Source organism: Stegostoma tigrinum, chromosome 20 (genome assembly GCF_030684315.1).
Source record: "Stegostoma tigrinum isolate sSteTig4 chromosome 20, sSteTig4.hap1, whole genome shotgun sequence".
NCBI lineage: Eukaryota > Metazoa > Chordata > Chondrichthyes > Orectolobiformes > Stegostomatidae > Stegostoma > Stegostoma tigrinum.
The window spans coordinates 31,021,270-31,045,366 of NC_081373.1; the positions used below are offsets into that span (position 1 = coordinate 31,021,270).

Genomic DNA, 24,097 nt, shown 5'->3' on the forward strand with positions numbered 1-24,097 from the left:
CTAGCAGCGGCATGCTCAACCAGGTCTCACTTGCAAAGCTCAGGACACGATGCCTAAAATTACTAGTCATTCTGTTATTGGATGTTTTTTAGATAACCCTGACTGTGCTACAAATTACACTGATAACCAATTATCATTTCGCTCACACTGCAATACATTTGCATAAGCTACAACCTTCATACACAGGACCATCTTTATGGAAGCAAAAGGAGTTAGTATATACATTACGCCTTTCCCGGCAGGGAGTAGTGTCAGCTGCAATCCCATGGCAGTACCCTCATTAATCAGAATGTACCTGCCAAAACTGACAGTAAGCTGTTCCTGCTGTGTCTTCATGCCAATGTTAGCCCAACCCACGAGCACCCCTACTCGTGTTGCACAGGTGGTGCTATTTTTTCCAAGTCTGCTCCTTGCATCTTAAGATGGATGAATGCAAGATGAAAAGTTTCAACTCAGTGTCTACTGAGATTGATTGATTTTTGTCATCCAATGGTATCAAGAAAAATGGATCAGACAGAATTTGTAAATCAGCCTTCATTTTACTGAATGGTTGAATAGGCTCAAGGGGCTAAAAGGCCCACTCCTGTTCCTATATTCCTCGCAGCAGGGTCAAACCAAGTGAAACATGTCTTATACTGATCTGTCTGTGATCGGATAAAACAGAACAAAAGGGAGATTGATCCAAGCTTCTTTGTGGTCTCTATGGCTTAGGCTTTTTTAGATAAATTCAGCAAGCCATTAGTATCACCAAGATTAGTGTTATAAACATTATAAACATGATTGAGGTGTGAAATACTCAGCATACATTTATTTGCAATCTTTCAGAACTGTTAACTTCATTCAATATTTGGATATTGGTGAGACTATCAAGATTATTAAATATCAAAATGATTAGTCATCAAAATTCTAATCTACAAAAATATTCCTATTGTCATTTGTGGTTGTGGATGACTACAAGGTCATATTTCTAGAGCAGATGACCGAGAAACTACAAAATAAATGTGCTGCACTGATATTTCTCTAGCCCTTTCATTCAACTTAAATGCACACTGAACCTGAATTACAATGATTTGTTATGACTCTTTATAACCATAACTCTCTATGACTCTTGGCTACATGGGTGCTCTGCAGCAGAATAATTTGGAACATGGTGTGTGCTACGTATCAAACTGATTGCAGACAACCACTGTCCCCTTTAAATTGCCCTACAATCTTAAAACAACTGTGCAATACAATAAACAGGCTGTAAACAATTAAAAACATTTAAAACAACCTGAATCTGTATAGCACCACTAACTAGTATATCATTCCACGTCACTTCCAAAGATGTAATCAGAAGAAAAAAAAACACAATGCAACACAATATCACAGTCAAGTTTAGAGCTGAGCAGTCAAAACAATGTGTGATGTGTTTTGCCAGTTGTCAGTTAACAGCTTTTCAGGATATCTCATGCTGAGAAAATGGTGATGGCAAGTATCTGTAATTTTTGTTCTTTGGCCAGAAGCCTCTTACTGGCTGATACATTAAATGGTACTGAGGTCCTGTGATGGAGGAGATTACAATTCTAAGCCAACTCTCTTCCAGCCTCTGGAACTGAAAGCAGCCATGAAATATAAAGGGCACCGGAACAGGCAGGAGGAAACAGAATTGTTCAAGTAAAAATGAAATACTATTTATCGTACTGGATAAAAGGAACTACCAGAAGATATTTAAAGATTTAACAAGTAGTTCAAATGACATCTCCTTTGTGTATTCCTCTAATTGTAGATAAGCTGAAAGCTCAATTTACCATTGTGATAAATTTAGATAATTTCACGAAACAGAACTATTGAACCAGAATTTCTTTGTTTCATTTCCTGTTTTGACAGGAAGCCAATATCTAGGAAATCTTTTGCCTCTGAATTGTTTTGCATTGTATTCATTCATATTTATGCAAATATAGTGTGTTATCAAAACTGGTACAACAAACTATTGCATGTTCTTTAGGAAGTCATGGAAATAAACTTCCCGTGCACCTTCTGGAGGAAGGCAAAAAGAATCTTTTGACCAGGCTCGCCAATCACCTGAGTGATCAATTTACTAATTTTTGTTTTGTTCAATCTGAATAAAGAACAACTGGACAGCACTTGATCAAATGTAAAACCCACATCAACTGCTTCTAATGCTTAATCACACAAAATCTTGCACAGCTAACTTAAGACATCAGAGACGTACAAATAGCTGTGTATTTTGTGCAAATAAAAGCAAAAAGGCTGCCAATGCTGGAAATCTGAAATAAAAACAGAGAGTGCTGGAGAAACTCAACAGGTTTGGCAGCTTCTGTGGAGACAAAAACAAAGTTAATGTTTCAAGTCCAATATGGCCCAACTGTATTAACTCATTTTCGATCTCCACAGATGTTGCCAGACCTGCTGAGTTTATCCAAAAAATTCCGTTTTTACACATTTTGAACAAACTGCTTCTGGATGATTTGTTTCTTTGGCACACTACCAATGTGAGTTAATCTCAACATCCAAGTTGAACAGGATAATGCTGCACTAGAGGTTGCTGCATAAGATAAGGATGCATGGTGTTAGGGGTAAAGTATCAGCATGGATAGAGGATTGGTTGACTACCAGGAAGCAAAGCATGGGGATAAATGAGTGCTATTCTGGCTGGCAATCAGTGACTAGTGGTATGCCTCAGGGATCGGTGTTGGGACCGCAATTATTTACAATTTATATAGATGATTTGGAGTTGGGGACCACATATAGGGTGTCAAAGTTTACAGATGATGCTAGGATGAGTGGCAGAGCAAAGTGTGCAGAGGACTGTGACACTTTGCAGAGGAACATAGATACAGTGAGTGAGTGGGCAAAGGTCTGGCAGATGGAATACAATGTAAATAAATGTGAAGTCATACATTTCGGTAGGAGTAACAGTAAAAATGATTATTACTTGAATGGTAAAAAGTTGCAGCATGCTGCTATGCAGAGGGACCTGGGTGTCCTTGTGCAGGAATCACAGAAGGTTGGTCTGCAGGTACAACAAGTAATTAGGAAGGCAAATGGAATTTTGTCCTTCATTGCTAAAGGGAATGAGTTTAAAAATAGAGGTTATGTTGCAGCTGTACAAGGTGCTGGTGAGGCCACACCTGGAGTACTGTGTGCAGTGTGCAAATATAAGACATCCTACTGCCCCAGGACCAGCAGTGGAGGCCTCAGTGCCAGATCATTTCTGAGGTTGCCACCTGCATCAGTACAGCCTCAGCTGTCTGGACAATTGCCAAGCATTGGAGGAAGAAGGTAAATGACTATCTCCACTCCACCAGCATAAGTGCCACCACCTTCTCTCGGATATCTGTCAGTTACTCTATCTCTGCTCCTGTACCCACCTCCAACCAACGTTCATGGTCCACCGTTCTCACTACTGCCTGCAACATTTTCCCCTCACTTGCTATCACCCACCCCCACCTACTACACCACTAACCCCACATGCCCTATGAGCTGCTTACTCATTCACTTGGGTCAACTCCCTACCTGCACCAAAGGTAGCTGCTGTTCCACCCATTTTTAAGTCGCATAATGCCAGCATCTCTCTGATTTCGGGAGGAAAGCGGCACCCAATAGAGTCAAGAGAAATGCTGAGCTGCCTGGCATCCAGCTCCTCACCACTTAAATGAACAGCATCCTGATTTGACCACCCAAGCAGTTCAATGACCATGTTCAAGCACCTGGACTGGTATCGGAGGCTACCCTTGACTTGCTGTGCCATAATCCCCGAATGCTGGCTATTCCTCTTCACTTGACTGAGGCCTACGGGCAACCATGACAAGTTCCCTGGCTTTGTGTCTGTGTCTGCTAAATGGAAAGACAAGACAGAAGTACTCTCTCTGGCTGCGAGGGCAAAGCATAAAAGGCAAGACAATGCAAGGCTGGGATGCTGTCAGCATCCAGGTAGGCTTAGTGTGAGTGAGTGCTATGGCAATAAACAGCCCAGAGATACAGCCTGGTCCAATCCATGTCCTAGGTGTCTCAGCACAGACTCCTTGTGGTCACTGCAGCATTACACTGATAGTCACCGGCCTGAACTGCAGAAGCGTACTGTAAGTGGATCAGAGAGATGCCAAAAGCTGACACATTTCAGATGTCAACATTCATGGACATGGGGTGTTTGAGGCTCATGCAGCATGCCCTGAGACGTTGTTGCCTGGTGCTCAACATGAAGGCAGTTTGCAGTCAGTGGCCACCTCAAGTTGCCAGGTACTTACTGACTTCTAAATCCTGGATTCTCAACATGTATCTTCATTAGTGTGTTTGTTAAGATAGGAATCTGAATATTAATGAGATTAGTTGGGCTGTTAATAAGGCATCTGACAAGCAATTATCCCTCTTAATTGGCAACTCACTGCTGCCTAATGAGAAACTTGCCTTGCCATTTGGCAAATACATAAAAGATGGAGCAAGGTGCTCTTGATAGCAAGATCTGCCTTTCTGGGCTTACGGATTCTGCCAGAAACCTTGTAATAGCCCAAGTCACTCAGGCTCCATTAGGATTCCACCCTATAAGATATCATGAGTAGTACTGGCTAAGAGGATTATTTTCACACATTAATGAGTAACTGTTGTGAATTTCTAGACAGGAGCTAACCCTGAGAGTACTGGGTAGAAGTTAAATCACTTTAATCATTCTTCTTTCCTCTCTTCTCCATGCTCCCACATTGAAATTCAATTTGAGAATTGCTGCCAATTTCAACTTCAATCTAGTAAATAGGACATTTTAAAGACTAAAATAAATCCACAACATTTAATTTTGTAATTCTATTAGATCAGCACTATCAACCTTTCAATCAGCAGAAACATTTCTGCAACATATATAAAATAGATTTGTTAGAAGTCAGTATTAATTTTGACTTCTGATCTTCATTCTTATCAAAATTTGCTCTGAAAAAATATGTAATTAATACTGAAGTCAGTCTGCTAATAAACCAGCTGCTGCAGGACTCTGCATTCAGATTTGGATTGATAAGTGGCAAGTGATATTCACACGATTCAAGTTCCAGCCAATGACCAATAGAGAAACGCCCTTGGTATTCAATGCCTTATGATCACTGAATCCTCCACTATCAACCAACCTGAGAGATACAATTTATTAAAAACATATCAATATACAAATTAACAGCAGCAGCAGGCATTTGGTGCCTCTGGACTGTTCAACCTTCAACAAGGGGCTTCAGAATGTAGCCTCAACTTCACATTCCCAACTATCTTTAATAACCTTTGTTTCCCACCTCCACCACTCTTTGGGAAAGATGGTTCCAAAGTTTTGTGACCCTCCAATTTTTATAGGAAGCCCCTAATATTCAAACTACGTTCGTGCTCTGATAGCATCTTCCAAACTGGCAAGCTCTATGCCTCAAAGGATGGCAAAAGATGCACAGGAATACCATCTCATGCAAATTCTACTCCAAGCTACACACACTCCACCTGGATTTATATCACATATTTCACTGTCATTGGACAAAAAACCCTGGAACTCCCTTTCCAGCAGCACTGTGGATCCACCTTCACTAAATAGACTATCTTGATTCAAGAAGACGGCTCATCACTATCTCCAGAACAATTTGGGATTGCTAACAAATGCTGGCCTTCTCATTGCCATCTACACCCCATGAAAGAATGAACAATATAGAAAAAAAGCCTATTACATTGATTGAAATGACACTGCGTTGGATACATCGCAGAGTGCAACATCTAATAAAGTTCGGTCAATTTTAAAACTTTCTTCACTACCCAGAACTGGACAACAACCACCTATAATTACAGTGTGTCTTTACTTTAATGAAACTTCTCAAGGTGCTTCACTGAAGCAATACAAAGCAAAGACGCACGGAGATATTAGTTAAGATGGCAAAAACTTGCTTAAAGGGGTATGCTTCAAAAGTCTTCAGGAGGAAAACTAGTTAGAGAGGCAGAAAGGCCTAAGTAACGAATAGAATAGCTACGAATGGTAGAGCAATTATAATTGAGAATGGACAACACACCAGAACTAAATTCATGCAAATACCTCAGAGAGTTGCATGGTGGGAGAAGATTACAAAGATATAGAGAAGCAGGGGTCATGGATAGATTTGAAAACATTGATGGAAATTTTAAAATCAGATGTTGCTTGACCTGGAGTCAATGCAGGGTCAGTGAGGAAAGGAAGCAACAGGGGACTAGACAAGATTAAAACAGAGGCAGAGCTTGGATGAACTTAAGTTTAGAAAAGGCTGAAAGTGGGAGATTAGCCAGAATGGGTTGTAATCGTCAGGTCTTGAGGTAACAACAGCATGGATTTTGATATTTGAGCTGTAGATGTGTTCAGTTGTATATAATTGAGCAATGTTACTGCAATGAAAATAGCTGGTCTGAATGATTTTGTAAATATAAAGTTCGATACCCCTCTCAAGAATCAAATGTATGAAGTTGAAAACAGAGCGTTTAAAATACAGCCAGCGAACTACCTGCTGACCTGCCCTAATGCTGTCAGCTGGATTTGTAAGTTGTAAGTACCAAGGGCGACTGTCCAGAGTTACTGGGTTCCTAGCTTAAATATGCAAATTGAGTTCCAATGACATCATTTGGAACCTGGCTACACTATTAAACCCTTGTAGTTTTCCTGCCAACCCATATCCAAGGGAAGAGGTACCAGGGTTAGAAACAACACAGAATGGCTGCCACTTTTAATTTATTAGAACTTTCTTATGAAACAGAACTAACAGTATGATTGTATAAATCCTTTGCTACTTCAACTGAAAATGCTGTGCACTGAATTTGAATACAACAATTAAGAATGTTGGCTCTGAAAGTGATTAAACAATATCTTCATTTTCACAATGATAATAAATAACAAATGAACACTCACTTACAATAGATAGATGTTCCTCTGTATCATGTTAAAAAGATTTTAGGTTGTGAGCCTATGTCAACAAGCTGAGGGAGAAAGCAGCTTTTTCTTCACCTTCGAAACAGTCCTATCACAGTGCTTACCAAAACCAATTAGTCCCAGTGTCTCCCCTCGGATCCTTGCTGCTCCTGACGCTACTTCTCGGATCTGCTCCACACTCTGCACCCGGGTTCCCTCACGCAGTGCCTGGTATAGCCAAGTGTTCCGCCGGTATAAGTTCAGAATATGACAAAGGGTAGAATCAGCCGTCTCCTCCACTGCTGCTGCTGGGATGTTACATACTGCAATCCCTGCACAAGAGGAAGAGAAGCATATTAGGCGAAGGAAAAGGAAGGAAAGCCAAAATTAACTCTAACGAAATGCAATATTGAGTACGTATAGAGTATCAATAACAAGCAAATGCTAGCGGTGTTTCCTGGTGTAAAATATACACTGAGGAAACCCTACAGCCCACAAATCCCCAACTCTCATGTGAAATTCTGATGAAGAGTCACCCAACTTAAAACATTAACTTTGCTTTCTCCCCACAGATGCTGCCAGACATTCTGAATTTCTCAGTCATTTCCGGTTCTGTTGCAGGCAATTTATTCATTAATTGTAATTTCACTTTTGGGTTTATTTACCTTCATTATTTTTCTCTAATGTACTTGAACTACATTCCTCTGATTTCATTGGCTTGTTTTGAAATCAGGTGTTTCAAATGACAGCAAATTCATTCTGTTTCCTTCAATTTCTCTCCAACTTCTCCACTCATTGCCTGAAGATGCAGGCTTATAAATAACTAAGGACTCTCTCTAACCATGAACGATGGAATTCAATCATTGTCAAAGACGAACAGAACTACAGGATCTCAAACAATCCGCAAAGCTGTTCACCTGCCAATGTCAGCACTAATTCACTGCAATGGCTGTAATGTTCCACTGTTCACTGTTCATGAACAATTCACAGACTAATCCGAACACCTGTCTGTTTAACATTTATCCTTTTGACTCACGTCTTATTTCTAAGCTGCATGAGCGTGTGTCATATCATCAAATCTTCTTGTATTTAGTAATTACTGAACTCCATTTGTTAATTCAAGAAAGGCTGCTTAAATTGTCTCCTGCCAAAATACAAAGTTCATTTGGGTCTGGGAGAGAGATATCGATAATGGAAGGGATTCTTTTTATAGTAACTTAGTTGCAACAAACAGTTCAGACCGTTGTCACCCATGAGCTTCAGAGTTTGGGGATCACCCATTCGGAACAGTAACAAATTGGACATCCTCGGCAAGGTTATGGTCATAACGACGTTAGCACAAAAACAATCTTATGAGCCTAGTGCTGTGCTGGTTTGGAAGTTATTCATTGAAATAAGTCTGTGGATTAAATCTAGGGCCTTGTTGAATGATTTGTTTCTGTAATGGTGCTATTTTTGTTAACCAAGCCATCAGAAGCATCGTGCTCTGAAGCAGTGAGCAATGCAATTCATGATCTCTCTACTAGAAAATGGGATCAGTTCACTGAGTTGGCTGGATGGCTGGTTTGCTATGTACCATGGTACCAACAGAGTGGGTTCAATTCCCATACCAGCTGAGATTGCCATGAAGGCACTGTATTCTCAACCTCACTCCTCAACTAAGGCATGATAAACTCTCACAATAAACCACCACCAGTCATCTCTCTCTCTCTCATGAGAGAATGGCTCTGTGTTCCCAGTTAGTAAGGTGATTTTTCCTTACTTTACTGGAAAATAACACGACAGTTTCATACCACCAGATGTCATTCCTTCTAACACTTAGATCCCATGCCTGTGAGTTGTCTCTTTGCATTTCCACCCGTCTTCTTCGATTCCAGCTTATTCCCTAATCCCTCCATCTCTGATTTGATATCTTTATTTCTCATGTCTCTGTGCAGGGAATGGGATGTTCATCCACATTTACATGCTGTAAAAAAGCACAGTTCTGACGCTACCAAGCATCAATTATGAATAATGTGAATTTGGACAAACTGTCAGAGAGCATCCAGACTATTGGAACCAGACTCAGATGAGAAGTCCTTCCAACACAAGTCCTCTTCCTGGACACCACCCCCAGGCCTCCCACCTTCCCTCAACCTCTTCATCTCTAACTGCCGTCGAGACATTAACCGCCTCAACCTCTCCACCCCTCTCACCCACTCCAACCTCTCCCCCGCAGAACGGGCAGCCCTCCGCTCTAACCCCAACCTCACCATCAAACCCGCAGACAAGGGTGGCGCGGTGGTAGTATGGCGCACTGACCTCTACATCGCAGAGGCCAGACGCCAACTCTCCGACACCACCTCCTACCGCCCCCTCGATCACGACCCCACACCCGAGCACCAAACCATCATCTCCAACACCATTCATGACCTCATCACCTCAGGGGACCTCCCACCCACAGCCTCCAACCTCATTGTTCCCCAACCCCGCACGGCCCGTTTCTATCTCCTTCCCAAAATCCACTAACCTGCCTGCCCTGGTTGAGCCATCGTCTCAGCCTGCTCCTGCCCCACCGAACTCATCTCCACCTATCTGGACTCCATTTTCTCCCCTTTGGTCCAGGAACTCCCCACCTACGTCAGTGATACCACCCACGCCCTCCACCTCCTCCAGGACTTCCAATTCCCTGGCCCCCAACACTTCCTTTTCACCATGGACGTCCAGTCCCTATACACCTGCATTCCGCATGCAGATGGCCTCAAGGCCCTCCGCTTCTTCCTGTGCCGCAGGCCCGACCAGTCCCCCTCCACCGACACCCTCATCCGCCTAGCCGAACTCGTCCTCACCCTCAACAACTTCTCTTTCGATTCCTCCCACTTCCTACAGACTAAGGGGGTGGCCATGGGCACCCGCATGGGCCCCAGCTATGCCTGCCTCTTTGGAGGTTACGTGGAACAGTCCCTCTTCCGCACCTACACAGGCCCCAAACCCCACCTCTTCCTCCGTTACATTGATGACTGTATCAGCGCCGCCTCTTGCTCCCCAGAGGAGCTCGAACAGGTCATCCACTTCACCAACACCTTCCACCCCAACCTTCAGTTCACCTGGGCCATCTCCAGCACATCCCTCACCTTCCTGGATCTCTCAGCCTCCATCTCAGGCAACCAGCTTGTAACTGATGTCCATTTCAAGCCCACCGACTCCCACAGCTACCTAGAATACACATCCTCCCACCCACCCTTCTGCAAAAATTCCATCCCCTATTCCCAATTCCTCCACCGCATCTGCTCCCACAATGAGGCATTCCACTCCCGCACATCCCAGATGGCCAAGTTCTTCAAGGACCGCAACTTTCCCCCCACAGTGGTCGAGAACGCCCTTGACCGCATCTCCCGCAACACATCCCTCACACCCCGCCCCCACCACAACCGCCCAAAGAGGATCCCCCTCGTTCTCACACCCCACCCCACCAACCTCTGGATACAACGCATCATCCTCCGACACTTCCGCCATCTACAATCCGACCCCACCACCCAAGACATTTGTCCATCCCCACTCCTGTCTGCTTTCCGGAGAGATCACTCTCTCCATGACTCCCTTGTTCGCTCCACACTGCCCTCCAACCCCACCACACCCGGCACCTTCCCCTGCTACTGCAGGAAATGCTACACTTGCCCCCACACCTCCTCCCTCACCCCTATCCCAGGCCCCAAGATGACTTTCCACATTAAGCAGAGTTTCACTGCACATCTGCCAATGTGGTATACTGCATCCACTGTACCCGGTGTGGCTTCCTCTACATTGGGGAAACCAAGCGGAGGCTTGGGGACTGCTCTGCAGAACACCTCAGCTCGGTTCGTAATAAACAACTGCACCTCCCAGTCGCAAACCATTTCCACTCCCCCTCCCATTCTTTAGATGGGATGTCCATCATGGGCCTCCTGCAGTGCCACAATGATGCCACCCGAAGGTTGCAGGAACAGCAACTCATATTCCGCTTGGGAACCCTGCAGCCCAATGGTATCAATGTGGATTTCACCAGCTTCAAAATCTCCCCTTTCCCCACCGCATCCCAAAACCAGCCCAGTTTGTCCCCTCCCCCCACTGCACCACACAACCAGCCCAGCTCTTCCTCTCCACCCACTGCATCCCAAAACCAGTCCAACCTGTCTCTGCCTCCCTAACCTGTTCTTCCTCCCACCCCAAGCTGCACCTCCATCTCCTACCTACTAACCTCATCCCACCTCCTTGACCTGTCCATCTTCCCTGGACTGACCTATCCCCTCCCTACCTCCCCACCTATACTCTCTCCACCTATCTTCTTTTCTCTCCATCTTCGGTCCGCCTCCCCCTCTCTCCCTATTTATTCCAGAACCCTCACCCCATCCCCCTCTCTGATGAAGGGTCTAGGCCCGAAACGTCAGCTTTTGTGCTCCTGAGATGCTGCTGGGCCTGCTGTGTTCATCCAGCCTCACATTTTATTATCTCGGATTCTCCAGCATCTGCAGTTCCCATTATCTCAGATGAGAAGTCCTTGTCTTCAGTTCAGAAGGGGTTAAGCTGGTATTGACTCGGTACTCACATGTGGATTGTTGACAGTTGAAATGTACATTTTTTAAAAATAAAGGTGGTAATAGCGGTCAGCAAATGAGAGTGGATGATCTTTTAACTGGACATCCCAGTACAGTGAAGTTTCGGAATTCATAAGCATCGTATTGGATCGAAAGTCCATTTGCTACAGTGCATATAACTGTCCTTGCGTTTTCTAAGAGCAAGACGTTGCCAGATTCTCCAGAAATCAAAAAGCTTTCCTCAGTCAGAGCCTGACCACCAGGGCAGAAGGTCCTTTTCCCTCTGAAAAGGGAGAAGGCTTTGAAAATACTTGGTTAATGCCTGAGCCTGTGACACTTTAACACAATCCCCAAAAAACCTGCTCAATGGTAACATTGTCAAAGGTCTGTGAGGATCAAGGAGCTGGAGAGAAAAGTATATGAATATTTTCTACAGTACCATTTCAAGTATTGCTCCCTGCATACACTTTCTAACATTGTGGCAGGGCTGCTGGATGGAGCAGATTGACAGTGAACCTTTGAACCACTGCTGCCATCAGTTCAGTACCCAAAGAAACCAGTGTTTACCTGCAGAAGAATTGGGTGATATCAAAAGAACACAAACTTGCCCATAATCCAACGTGTTGTCACTGCCTGGTACAGGGAGTCAAAAGAGTCAATAAACTATGTGCCCACGCTGTGAGGACATACAAATAAAGCTGAAAACAGATTGAACAACTGCAGGCATTTATTGTATTAGTTACAACATGTAAAATGCACCGCTGAGAGTACTGTTCACTAAGTGGTGAGCTCTATATCAATATTTAAATGCCACAACCCTGTTAATTCTGTATTTGTTGTACAGACAGAATGTAATAATAATGGGAATGCAATACAGTATCACACTGACTCCAGTTTCCCTGCTAGTCTTAGAAACCATTACAATCCATCACTGTCACTTGAAAGCAAACTGGCAGGCTGATGCTTGCAGCTGTAACTGCAGTTTGTAACTAACAGCAGTAAGTGGTAAATATTTCGACCTCCGAAGAATCAGCATTCCTGAGGGGATATTTACACTCTTCCAATCTGTCAGATTCTGTGTACATCTGTCATACGTGTGCAAGCTGAAGTCTAGCAGAGCTGCAGGGGTCAGTCCCATACAGTTAAGTAATATAAAATATCTTTCTCTAGACTAGTTGTAGACCATATTAAAAGAAAACAGAAAGCACTGGGGAATAACGTAGCTACAGCTCTAGCTGTTTTATCGTTTTGCATCCCACCCCCCACTCAGTTAACATGCTTCGATGTTTGGTTCCAAGCCCACTCTGGTCCAACAGTTCTACCTATCTTTCTCTTTACTGAAAGGCACCCAAAAAGGTACCAAAAATCAAGGCATTTAAGCCAATTTCAGTTCTTCAGCCCCAAACAAAATTTAGGCCCAAAAATTGGCATGCAAGTCAAATCCTCCACCTTGTCTGCTCAGAAATATTAACCCTGTATTAAAGAGTCAGCCTCAAACGGTTTTACCTCAGAAATACTTACTCAACATACAAGTTGACAAGTGGGATCAAGCAGTCAATACGGACTACGTTGCCAAGATTCTATGTGGGATTTTAAGACACCCACCCAGAACAGATCCAGGTGACAAACACCAAACAGAAGTGAATCCTCTCATAAAAAGGGAAACAAGTACAAAGATTATTTCACGTTAAAATTTGTTAACTTGTCAAATAGCTGAGGGAATTTGTTATTGGTGAAAATCTAGCATGATAATGTCAGAAGGAATCCTTCCTCATCAAGATGATACCCAAGGCCTAATGCGCCCTGAAAACAGCTACCAGCAACTGGCTGAACTAGAAGAATCTATCAGAATGAGTCCTCAAAAATTGTCAGAACGTTCACATTGCCACCAAAAATACAAAGCATATTATTGCACTTAAAGATGGCCAAATCTAAACCGGAGTCCAGCAAAAATGTTCACAGCAACAGCCAGTTGCTGCATGTGTTTTATGGAACAAGAATGTCTCGGGTTCTGACAGAACACCACCTGTAACAAAGTTACCAACTTTCCAATGACACATCATCATACAGCTAAAGAAACATAAGAATTGTATTACATTGACAACATGGATGAAACACTCATGAATTTTCACATGCAAACAAGCAAACCATAGATGGAGAGATTCATTCAACCCATCAAACCTAGTCCACCATTTAATGAGATCATGCTGATCCAATAATCCTTAATTCCACTTCCTTGCCTGTTCGCCATAACCTTTGATTCCTTTACCAATGAAATATTTGTTTAGCTCGGCCTTGAATATACTGAATGACTCAGACTCTACTGTACTCTACGGTGAAGGATTCCACAGATTCACTACCTTTGAGAGATGAAATTTCTCATCATTTCTTTTGTAAATATGCATTCCCTCATTCTGAGATTATGACCTCCAGTCCTTGACTCTCTTGTAAAGGGAAAAACCTTTCCGCATTTATTTTATCAAGTCTCATAAGAATCTTGTATCTGTCAATAAGGTCACTTCTCATTATTCTATATTCCAACATAATCATCTTCTCCTCACAAGATAATCTCTCCACAGATGGTATTAAGTGAATGAACTTTCTACGTACGGTGTCCAAAGCCAGCACATCTTTCATTAAATAAAGGGCCCAAGACTGTTTGCAGTATTCCAGCAAGGGCCTAACTAACACCTTGCAGAGTTTCAGCTGCCCAGTAACATGCTGAGATTCCCAAAATGATTCAAAGATGATAAGTGACCATTTGATTAAAAAAGGTACAGCAGGGCTGGTAACATCCTTACTAGAATCAGTAAATTAGGTAGGGGGCTGGAGGAAAGTGGAACTGTAAACAGTATAACAAACATGCAACAAACCAAACCAGACAGCAAGATAATTTACAAGTTGGAAGGTTTAGCTTCCATGTGAGCCTTTATGTATGTTTACTTGTTGGGCAATTAAAATACAAAACATTCCTGAAAGGTGTGGTGTTTAATGAATTATCAAAAGGTGCACAATGTAGCCTTTAAGCACACCGTATCAGCAACTGAAGTTCACATCTACTATGAAAGTATGACCATCAACAATATGGGATGGGGAGGAGGATCACTGCAGTTAAATTAACTAAATCTGACAACTGATTATTTCCATTACGTGTACAGAAACTGGAAACAATAATTTCTTTTGTGATACATCAGTTAATTACCATCTGACAACTGTCACAGCAAGTAGTTTTATTATATCTAAGGACCGTTGTAAAAATAGAAAACCATACCAGGGAATGATAATTAAAAAAATTAATGCTGAGCCACTGAGGAAAGAATCGCTGCCTTGCATATGGAAATACAAATATGAACTAAAACTCAGGCAATTATAAGACAATTTGGTGAAGACGATTACAATTCTAAGGGTGGGGACAGAGAAAATAGAAAGAAACTTTTCAATTATTTGGAAAATCCAAAATCGGGAAAGGAGTTAAATACGCCATATTAATTTAAGACAGCACAGCAATTTCTTTATACACAGAGAACGATGTTCTGTTGAATGCTAGCAACAAGAGAAGAGACCAAGCTAACTTTTAGGAATGGATTACATTGGAAAATGAAGGAAGAGAGGATAATAGAGTAAAAGGTCACAAAATGGATTAAGAATACCGCCCTGTATGGAGGATAAACAATGATATGGGTTGCTTGGGCTAGCAATTTTGACTAATTTTACAAAGTGAAGTGGGATTAAAAGCTTGATCAAAGAAGTGAATGAGTTTTAAAGAGGGTAACAAGAACAGAGGGAAATGCAGAAGTGAAGGATTGTAGAGCTAAAATTTCAGAGCGTGCAATCTAGGTGGCTTAAAGCATGACCAGCGAAGACCAGACAGCAGTGGTGCTGCACATGAGGGTAGAATCAGAAATAAAGTTGGGATAAGGTGACAGCAAGGAGGAGATTGTTGGGGTGGGGGTGGAGTTTGGAGAATGAAGGTTCAGTATCTGAGAGAGACTAAGTGAGGAAACAAGGATAAAAGTAGTAGCAGGTTGCTGCAGAAAAAATGTCAGTGAGGGGATTCATTTCTTTCCCTCTATTCATTGGGATGTTGATGTTGCTGGCTGGCCAGCATTTCTTGTCCTTGAGAAAGTGGTGGTGAGCACGCCCATTGTGGGGACTGTAAAAGTTTTGCCCAATTGAAATATTATATCCAAATCTCTGAAGACATTATAAAAATATACTTCTGATTGTACAGTCCTAGACTAGATCACAGCTTTTAATTCAGTTAACTTGACAACGCACAACAGCGCCACGTGTAACTCTGATCATCCCTCCAATGTTCCCTGCTCCACTGCTTTTCTGCTCTGTTCAATCAACTGCTTGTAGCATGGTTTTAAGACTTTTTTTGAAGGAAATCATCCATCCTTACATAGTCTGGCCTACATGTGATTCCAGACTCTCAGCAATATTGTTGACTCTGAACTGCCCTTTGCGCAGAGTGACAATAAATGCTGGCCTAGCTTGCAATGCCCACATCCTATGAATGAATATATAAAACAAAATCTGATTTCCTATTCAAGCCTAATATCTCCACCTATCTGACGCAGATGATGAAGATCTTCCTGAATTTTGATTTCCACACTCCTCCCATTAATTTCTAAAGACACTCTGTAATAGGATGTATGCCATTATGACCAGTGGATTTGTCAGCTTTCAGTTGAGCTCATTAATTTTGCCAGTACTTTAGATTGATTAATATTAATTACTGTAAGTTCTTACTCCCATTAGACTCTTCATTCTCCATTATTTCTGGTATGTTGTACTCAGGCTCAACACGTGCAATAGAAATCCCTGTCAGTTCCTTATCACCCATTCAAATTTCTCTTGCCTCTGCCTTCAGAAGCACACATTTACTTCTGCTACTCCCTATTTACGTACTGGCTAAAGTTTTAAAATCTGTTTTGTATTTCTTGATAACTTACTCTCTATTTTCTCTCTCTTTACCAATTTCTTATTTACCAGTAGCTTAATAGTCCTCTTCACAACATTACAAGCTGCTTCTTTTAATCTAGTATAACAAAGTGTGGAGCCTGATGAACACAGCAGGCCAAGCAGCATCTTAGGAGCACAAAAGCTGACGTTTCGGGCCTAGACGCTTCAAGCAGTTTCCATTATCTCTTTTAATCTAGTATTTGCTTTAACAGATTTTACAAGATAGGGGCTAAAATTTACAAAGGGTCCAAAAGCAGAGGGACCTGGATGTATATGTGCACACGTGATTGAAGTTGTCATGTAGAGAGAGCAGTAAGTAAAGCATACTGTATCCTAGCTTTATAAATGGGGGCATATTGTACAAAATCAAGGAAGTGAAGTCGAAATTGTAGAAGGACCTTGTCAGATCTAAGCTAGAGTACTGTGTACAGTTGTGGACATCACATTACAGGAAGGATGTGAATGCACTAGAGAGTGTGCAGAAGTGATTTACAAGAATGGTTCCAGGGATGAGGAACTTCAGTTCTGAAGGTAGTTCTGAAGATGTTGAGACTGTTCTCCTGGGCGAGAAGATGGCTAAGAGGAGATCTCATGAAGGTTTCCAAAATCACTAGTGAGCTGGATGTAGCAGATAGGGAAAAAAACTTGTAAAAGGAACAAGAATGAGAATGCTTAGATTTAAAATGCCTTACAAAATAAGCAAAGTTGATTTTAAGATAATATATTGTTTCAATCTGCAAGAAATTAGAGGTTGTTGACTTGCTTGCTTTGTTCAGATGTTTCACCACCACGCTCGTAACGTCGTCAGTGAGGCCTCCGATGAAGCAACGTTGTTTTACTCCACTTGGTGGTCTGGTCCATTATGGTGAGTAGTGTCATTTCTGGTGCTGTTCTGTATAAATTAGTATATGGGGTCCAATTCTACGTGTTTGTTGATTGCATTACGGGTGGAGACCCATGCCTTTAGGAATTCCTGTGCACATCTAAGTTTGGCTTGAGCTGCTATGGTTAACTTGTCCCAGTTAAACTGATGGCCTTCATTGTCTGAGTGTACTGAAGTTAGTGAAAGTTTGTTGTGTCGTTTTGACGCTAGCTGATGGTCGTGTATTCTGATGGCTTGTTTCCTTCCTGTCTGGCCGATATAACGCTTGCGGCAATCGCTGCATGGTATTTCGTAAACTATGTTGGTTCTGCATTTCATGGGTATGGGATCTTTAAACCTTGTGAGTGTTTCTAACCTAGCATGGTGACGAAACATCTGAACAAAAACAATCTAGCTCAGCGAGCAAGTCAACAACCTCATTCACAACCTGGGCTACAAATCTTTGTAACAATCTTAAGCCAGTAGTTAGAGTATGGAATGCACTGCCTGGAAATATGGTGGAGGTAGAATCCATCGAGGCATCTAAGAGAGCACGAGAAGCTTATTTGAAAAAAAAACATGCAAGGGTATGGGAGTACGGCACGAGGTAATGATACTTGTTTGAAGAACTGGTGTAGGATGGATGGGCCAAATGGTCTCCTTAATCATACCGTTATAGAGATGTGCTGAAGAAAACAGGCCCTTTAGTTCAACTCATCCATGCCAACCTGATATTCTAAATTAATACAGTCCCATTTGCCAACATTTGGCCCAAATGCCTCCAAACACTTCCGTAAGACTTTTGTGACTTGTGAACTAGTTAGATGTGGACATACCACTCTTCCAAGAGAGTTTTTATTCTTCAAGGGAACGTAGATTTGTTGAGAATAATGATATTTTAGAACATTTTTTGCCAGCGTTTATCTACTATTATGTGAGGTGATGCACTTTGGAAGTTACAAGACTAGTGAGTACTCAATGAATGCCACGACACTAGGACGTTCAAAGGAACAGAGGGATCTTGGGATGCCTGTTCACAAATTGGTGAAGGCACCAGGACTGGTTAATAAGTAGTTAAGATGGCAAACACCTGCCTTCACTAGTTACGGCATAGATTATTAAAGCAGGGAAGTTTTGTTGGAACTGTATGTAAAACTTTGGTTGGGCCACAACTGGAGCACTGTGTGCAGATTTGGTCTCCACACTACAGGATGGATGTGATTGCACTTGAGAAATTACAGAGAGGTTCACAAGGAATTGTGCACGAGGTGGAGCTGTTTAGCTTTGAAGAGAGGCTGGATAAGCTCAGGTTGTTTTCTTTACAGTAGAGAAGACTGACAGGGTCCTGGTTGAATTATTGAGGGTCTCCACCTGGTTGAATGATTATGAGGGGCATGGACATGGGGGACAGAACACAGCTGTTCTCTTTAGTTGAAGGGTCAATAACAAGGGGACATCATTTTTATATGAAAAACAGGAGGTTTAGAGGAGATTTCAGGATTTTGTTTTCATCCAGAGAGCGGTAAGAATTGCACTGCTTGAGAGGGTATTTGAGGCAGGAAACCTCACAACTTTCAAAAAGCACTTTAACAAGCATCTGGAAATGTCATAAAATTGAAGGCTATGGGCCAAGTGCTGGAAAATGGGATGAGCATAGATTTAAAGCAGTTTGTGTCAGTGCAGAATCCATGGGCAAAGGGCCTCTTATGCGTACTGTATATTTAGATAGTTCTATGATTAACCAGATTCCTCTCAAACCCAAGGTAAAATTCTATTACATAATGATGACTGTTCAGCAGAGATATTCAACTATAAGAAAATTAATAAATGCAGTCTTATCAGGCAATGCAAGATCTAAAATAGTCTAGCTCCCTAGCTGTTTTTTCTATATATTGTACTAGAAAACGCATTCCATCCAGTTGTCTTCTTCCACCATACTTCTGCAACTCAGCTTATGGACATTGCACTATTGTATAAGGCTTGTTTTATGCTCCTTTAATTCCTTAATTCATACTACGTCCAGCACCAAACCAAGTTTGGGGGCTTATACTGTCACTCGTGTTTTCTAATGTTTGCTATATCTTCAATGCACTCATACTGATACAATATTCCTATTTTGTGGGCTACTATCCTTTATCCTTACTGCCTTTGCCTTTAATCTTTATCACTTCTTTCTTATACCGTTTATTATCAGGCCAGCCTGCCCCATAAGATGGTTACAGCACAGAAGGAGGCCATTCAGTCCATTATCTCTGTGCCAACTGTCTACTGGTCTCATTCCACTTTCCTTCTCCTATACCCTGGTACAAATTCTCTCTTCACCTTAGAAAACCTCGGTGACATCAGTCATTGGCACATTCGCTGCTAGTACATGCTCACTGTGTAAAAAAGCTTCTCCTCATGTCGCCTATTGGCTCTTTTGCCAATCACTATAAATGGAGTTGTGTTCGCAGCCCCGCCATCAATGACAACAGTTTCTATCAACTCTGTCTAGAACCCCATGATTTTGAACACTTCTATCAAACCTCCTCTCAACTTCCTCATCTGTAAGGAGAACAATACGGGCTTCTCCAGTCCATTCATGTAAATTAAGTTTCTCATCCCTGGAATAATTCTGGTAAACCTTTCAGCACCCTCTCCAAAGCCTTCATATCTTTCTAAAATGCGCTCAATAATAGAAAAAAATACTTCAGCAGTGGAGTTTTATAAAATATCATCATAACTTTTGTTTTTATACACAATGCCATCACTTATAAAGTATACAATCGCATAAACCTTTTTAGCCACTTTCTCAAACAGCTTTGCCACCTTCAAAAATTGGCATGTACATATTCCCAGGTTTCTCTGCTCCTGACCTCCTCATAAAATTGTACTTTTTATTTTATATTGCCTCTTCTTGGTTTCCCAACAAAGTGTGTCACATCACATTTCTCCAGATTAAATTTCATCTGCTAAGTGTCCACCCATTCCAATAGCCTATATCCTCTTCAAGTTTATCTCTATCCTCACTTTTAACAATACATCCAGGTGTCATACGATCTGAAAAATTGTGAAACTGTGCCCTATACTGAGAAGTCTAAGTCATTATTGTAAGAAAAACATGGTTTCAACTCCTGGGAACCTGATGACACATCTTCTACACTTATAAACAATCGTGCACAACCTCCTCTTGTTTTCTATGACTCAGCCGACTTTGTATTCACATTATAAGATAATAAAATGTGAGGCTGGATGAACACAGCAGGCCAAGCAGCATCTCAGGAGCACAAAAGCTGACGTTTCGGGCCTAGACCCTGAGATGCTGCTTGGCCTGCTGTGTTCATCCAGCCTCACATTTTATTATCTTGGAATCTCCAGCATCTGCAGTTCCCATTATCTCTTTGTATTCACATTGTTCACTGTCCCTTTTATTCCATGGGCTTCAAACCTGTCGGTAATTCTATTATATGGTACTTTATGAATTGCCTTTCGGGAATTCATTTATACCACACCAACTGCACAATTCATCTATCATTTCTGTTACTTCATCAAAAAAAATTAAATCAAGAATTGTGGTAAACACATTACAGTTAACTAACTGTGCTACTATGTGTAATATTATCTACCTCCCAACCAGCAATGAGTAAGTAACAATTCACAACTTGATTCATTGCCACACCACTTCAACACATTAAAGCGGTACATGAACAATAACTGTGACAAATTAATAATCGAGCAAAGACTTTATGTTGAGAAAAATGCATAGTATGTTAGAACAGAGATTTCACTTTACAAGATTTGACGGGTAACCAGAATTATTGAGGATGCAAGCAGAAATATGTATCTGATTTTTCAGTGTGTGTTGCTGTTTCTTCAAACATGAGCTTTTCGTACAAAATCAATGTGAAGAAAAATCATTCTGAATTTTCACGCTATATATTTATTGTATTGATGACAGCAAACTCACATTTGGATTACATGTTTCCAACTGCACAGATCAAATTTCTTAATGCAATAGCTTAGGCTAGTCCTATCATCCTGGTGCCTCCCTACTTTGTCTTTGTAGACAATACAGTTCCTTAATAGGAATAAACTGTGCAAAAATTTTGGATCCAGGCAATGTATGTAACCAATTAGCTTAGAGCATTACACAGCAAACATATCAAGGAAAATATTTAGCTAACAACCAACTAAAGTGCATCTTTACACTTGAAAATGTATCCTTTTGCAAGAAGATCAGACATTACAACAGGACTCTGTTCAATTTTTAATCTGACATACACTTAAAGCAGCATCTTGTAAGCATCATCAAGAAGTCTGGGCTGCTTCTAACAGAAAGTGCAGTTTATTAAATGGCACAATGCCAATTCACTCTGGTGACCTTTAATTTGGCACAAGTATTCTTTACAAATAGTAATCTAGACTAAATAACCACATGGTTCTCGAAGTTAGATTCTTAGAAGGTATTTATGCAAAATGATCATATATATTTCTTTTGAAATACATTGCTTGTCTAACTTTGGAAAACAAGTTCTTGTTTCCTGTTTCCTCATCAATCCTGTCTGTGTTCTAAGCTGGTATCCGACACGGAGTTCACAAAATATAACACAGGGAATGCCTTCTGGTTCCTTGAACTAGGTTTTACTGACTACTAGTACTCATCCCATTTTTGTGCTTCCCATGAAGATGGTTTATCCTGCATTGTAGCACTAATGTCTGGAAAAGGCCTTTGAAAGGGAAGTGAAAGTCTGAGACATGATGTGTCTATTGCTTAAGAGAGAGGCAAAGGTTCAATATTTTCTGTTTTTTTGCAGATGATTAAAATAAGACTGAGAGTACTTCAATTCTGTGTTTTTTTAAAATTACTTTGACAAATGGAGTAGATCAGGGTTTTAACTAATTTAGAATTATGCTTTTAAAAAAAGACTAAAATGGCCAGAGTTGGCAGCATAGCTTGGAACAAATCTTTTTTTAAAAAAGAATCCAGTGCTGACTTCTGTCGAGATACAAATCTATAGCTACATCTACCAAACATGTGACAAATCATCATGTGTGAGGTCATTGAGTGAATGTCAGCTGCTATTCAACCGCAAAAGGATAAACAATTAGGAACAGCAAGAGGCAAGGGGTCTCAATGCCAAACTGTGATCACTTTGATTCTTTTCCATTAAGTCAGTTCAGGTTGGAAATGCAAGTGTCATTTCCATTTCAGACAAAGTAAATACCAGTTGAAAATCTAACGATTACAATTGAGAGCAATGGGGACTATACCACTGAGGTGTTTCTGAACAAGAAGTGCCGACGCAAGACAACAATAAGCTGGTATCCAACACCAAATTCACAAAGAGTAACACAGGGAATGTCTTCTGATGGCTTGAAGTAGGTTTTAAACAATATTTTCACAGGTCATTTTTGGAACCATGACCCTTAAACTGTACTCATCTATCAGAATTTTTAGGAGAAGCTACAAAAGTTGAGATTGGAGGTTTTAACAATGGGAGTTATGGCAGCATCTAAGTAGGGATGTCCTGACAGTTTAAATGACAGTGGCTCTGCCGATAATGGTCAGATAAATGTTTTCATGTTTACAATGGGAGAGTGGCAAGAAATACATTAAAATAGTTTTGGGAGTGACATTGCCATGTCTAGCTGTTTCTGCTGAAATGGGGCTGGATGTCTGAAATGATCTCCCTCACTTATGTAAGGAGTAGATACATGATTTTAAAAGATATTTGATGCAGGTATGCTGCACCCACTCCCCTCAACCATTTGTCTTCAGTTTTACTTTGCTTCTTCTATTGATGCAAAGCTATTCCATTTTTCAGCATTCTCATCATCTCTACGAAAAGTCCTATGCAAAATTTTCATGTGCTTGAAGGTCATATTTAGCAGATGCAAATACAACTGATGTGAGGTTAGTTCTTAAGGCCACGCATTTTTGTTAACAAATTGTGACTGTTTTAAAACAGAACAAACTGCATTCTTTTTCAAGATAACAAAGTGTGAAGCTGGATGAACACAGCAGGTCTGATCTCTTCCCAGACCAGTAGTGCCCAGGAATGTGTTGGTACATTTTCCATTGACTGTGATGGCATCTAATGCACATATAGCATTTTAGTTTTTCCTTTCATAAAAATTACAAAAGCAATCCATGCTGACACAACAACATCTGCTCCATTGCTGACTTAAAAATGACTCCGTAAATCAGATTTTACAAATAAGCTTACTAAAAGATATCCGCTAAAAGCAATGCTTGGACTTAACTTACCGAGTTCTCCTGCAGTCTTAACGTCAATGTTATCATAACCACTGCCTATCCGTACAATTATTCGCAAAGCTTTGAACTTTTCCAGGTCTTCTCTGGTCAGAGTGATATTGTGGTACATTAATGCCCCCACTGCCTCATTTAGAACCTACAAAAGGAAGAGAAATTATTATTCAACTACAGCAAGTAGTCAAAAGAAGGCCAATTCATTGACAACTTCAGTCTCCATGAGTACCTGATTAGTGTCTCTCAAAGTTGTTAGAAATGGGCACAATATAAAATAATACAAGGAACTTATTATGAGCATCCAGGCAGAGTCTGGCCAGAAAACACAGGTATGCTTTAGCAGCCATGGGCCCTCTTCGCTTCCAGCAAGTGTAGATCCAAAACTTAGTTTTTTTTCTTGCAGATTTTATATTTTCGTTTTTACATTTACACGTGAGAGAAGGAAGTGTCTTGTTCCAAATCAGAGGATATTAGATATCTCATCAATATAGCCTCTGTCCTTTTCTTCGTTAGCAAATAAAATTGATTATTAATAAATTCTGGAAACCACATCCGAAGCACAGAAAATAGGGTCACAG

The 24,097-nt window shown here is 41.2% G+C and overlaps 1 protein-coding gene across 7 annotated transcripts in view; it reads right to left on the reverse strand.

Moving 5' to 3' along the window:
* Positions 1-24,097, reverse strand: part of LOC125461811 (C-terminal-binding protein 2) — a 296,288-nt gene that overhangs the window by 27,088 nt on the left and 245,103 nt on the right. For all 7 annotated transcript variants that reach the window (XM_048551038.2, XM_048551036.2, XM_048551039.2 and 4 more), the window contains 2 exons: positions 23,517-23,661; positions 7,012-7,218 (listed from right to left, as the gene is read on the reverse strand). In XM_048551038.2, coding sequence (XP_048406995.1) covers positions 7,012-7,218; positions 23,517-23,661 — 352 coding nt within the window. The remainder of the gene's footprint in view (positions 1-7,011; positions 7,219-23,516; positions 23,662-24,097) is intronic.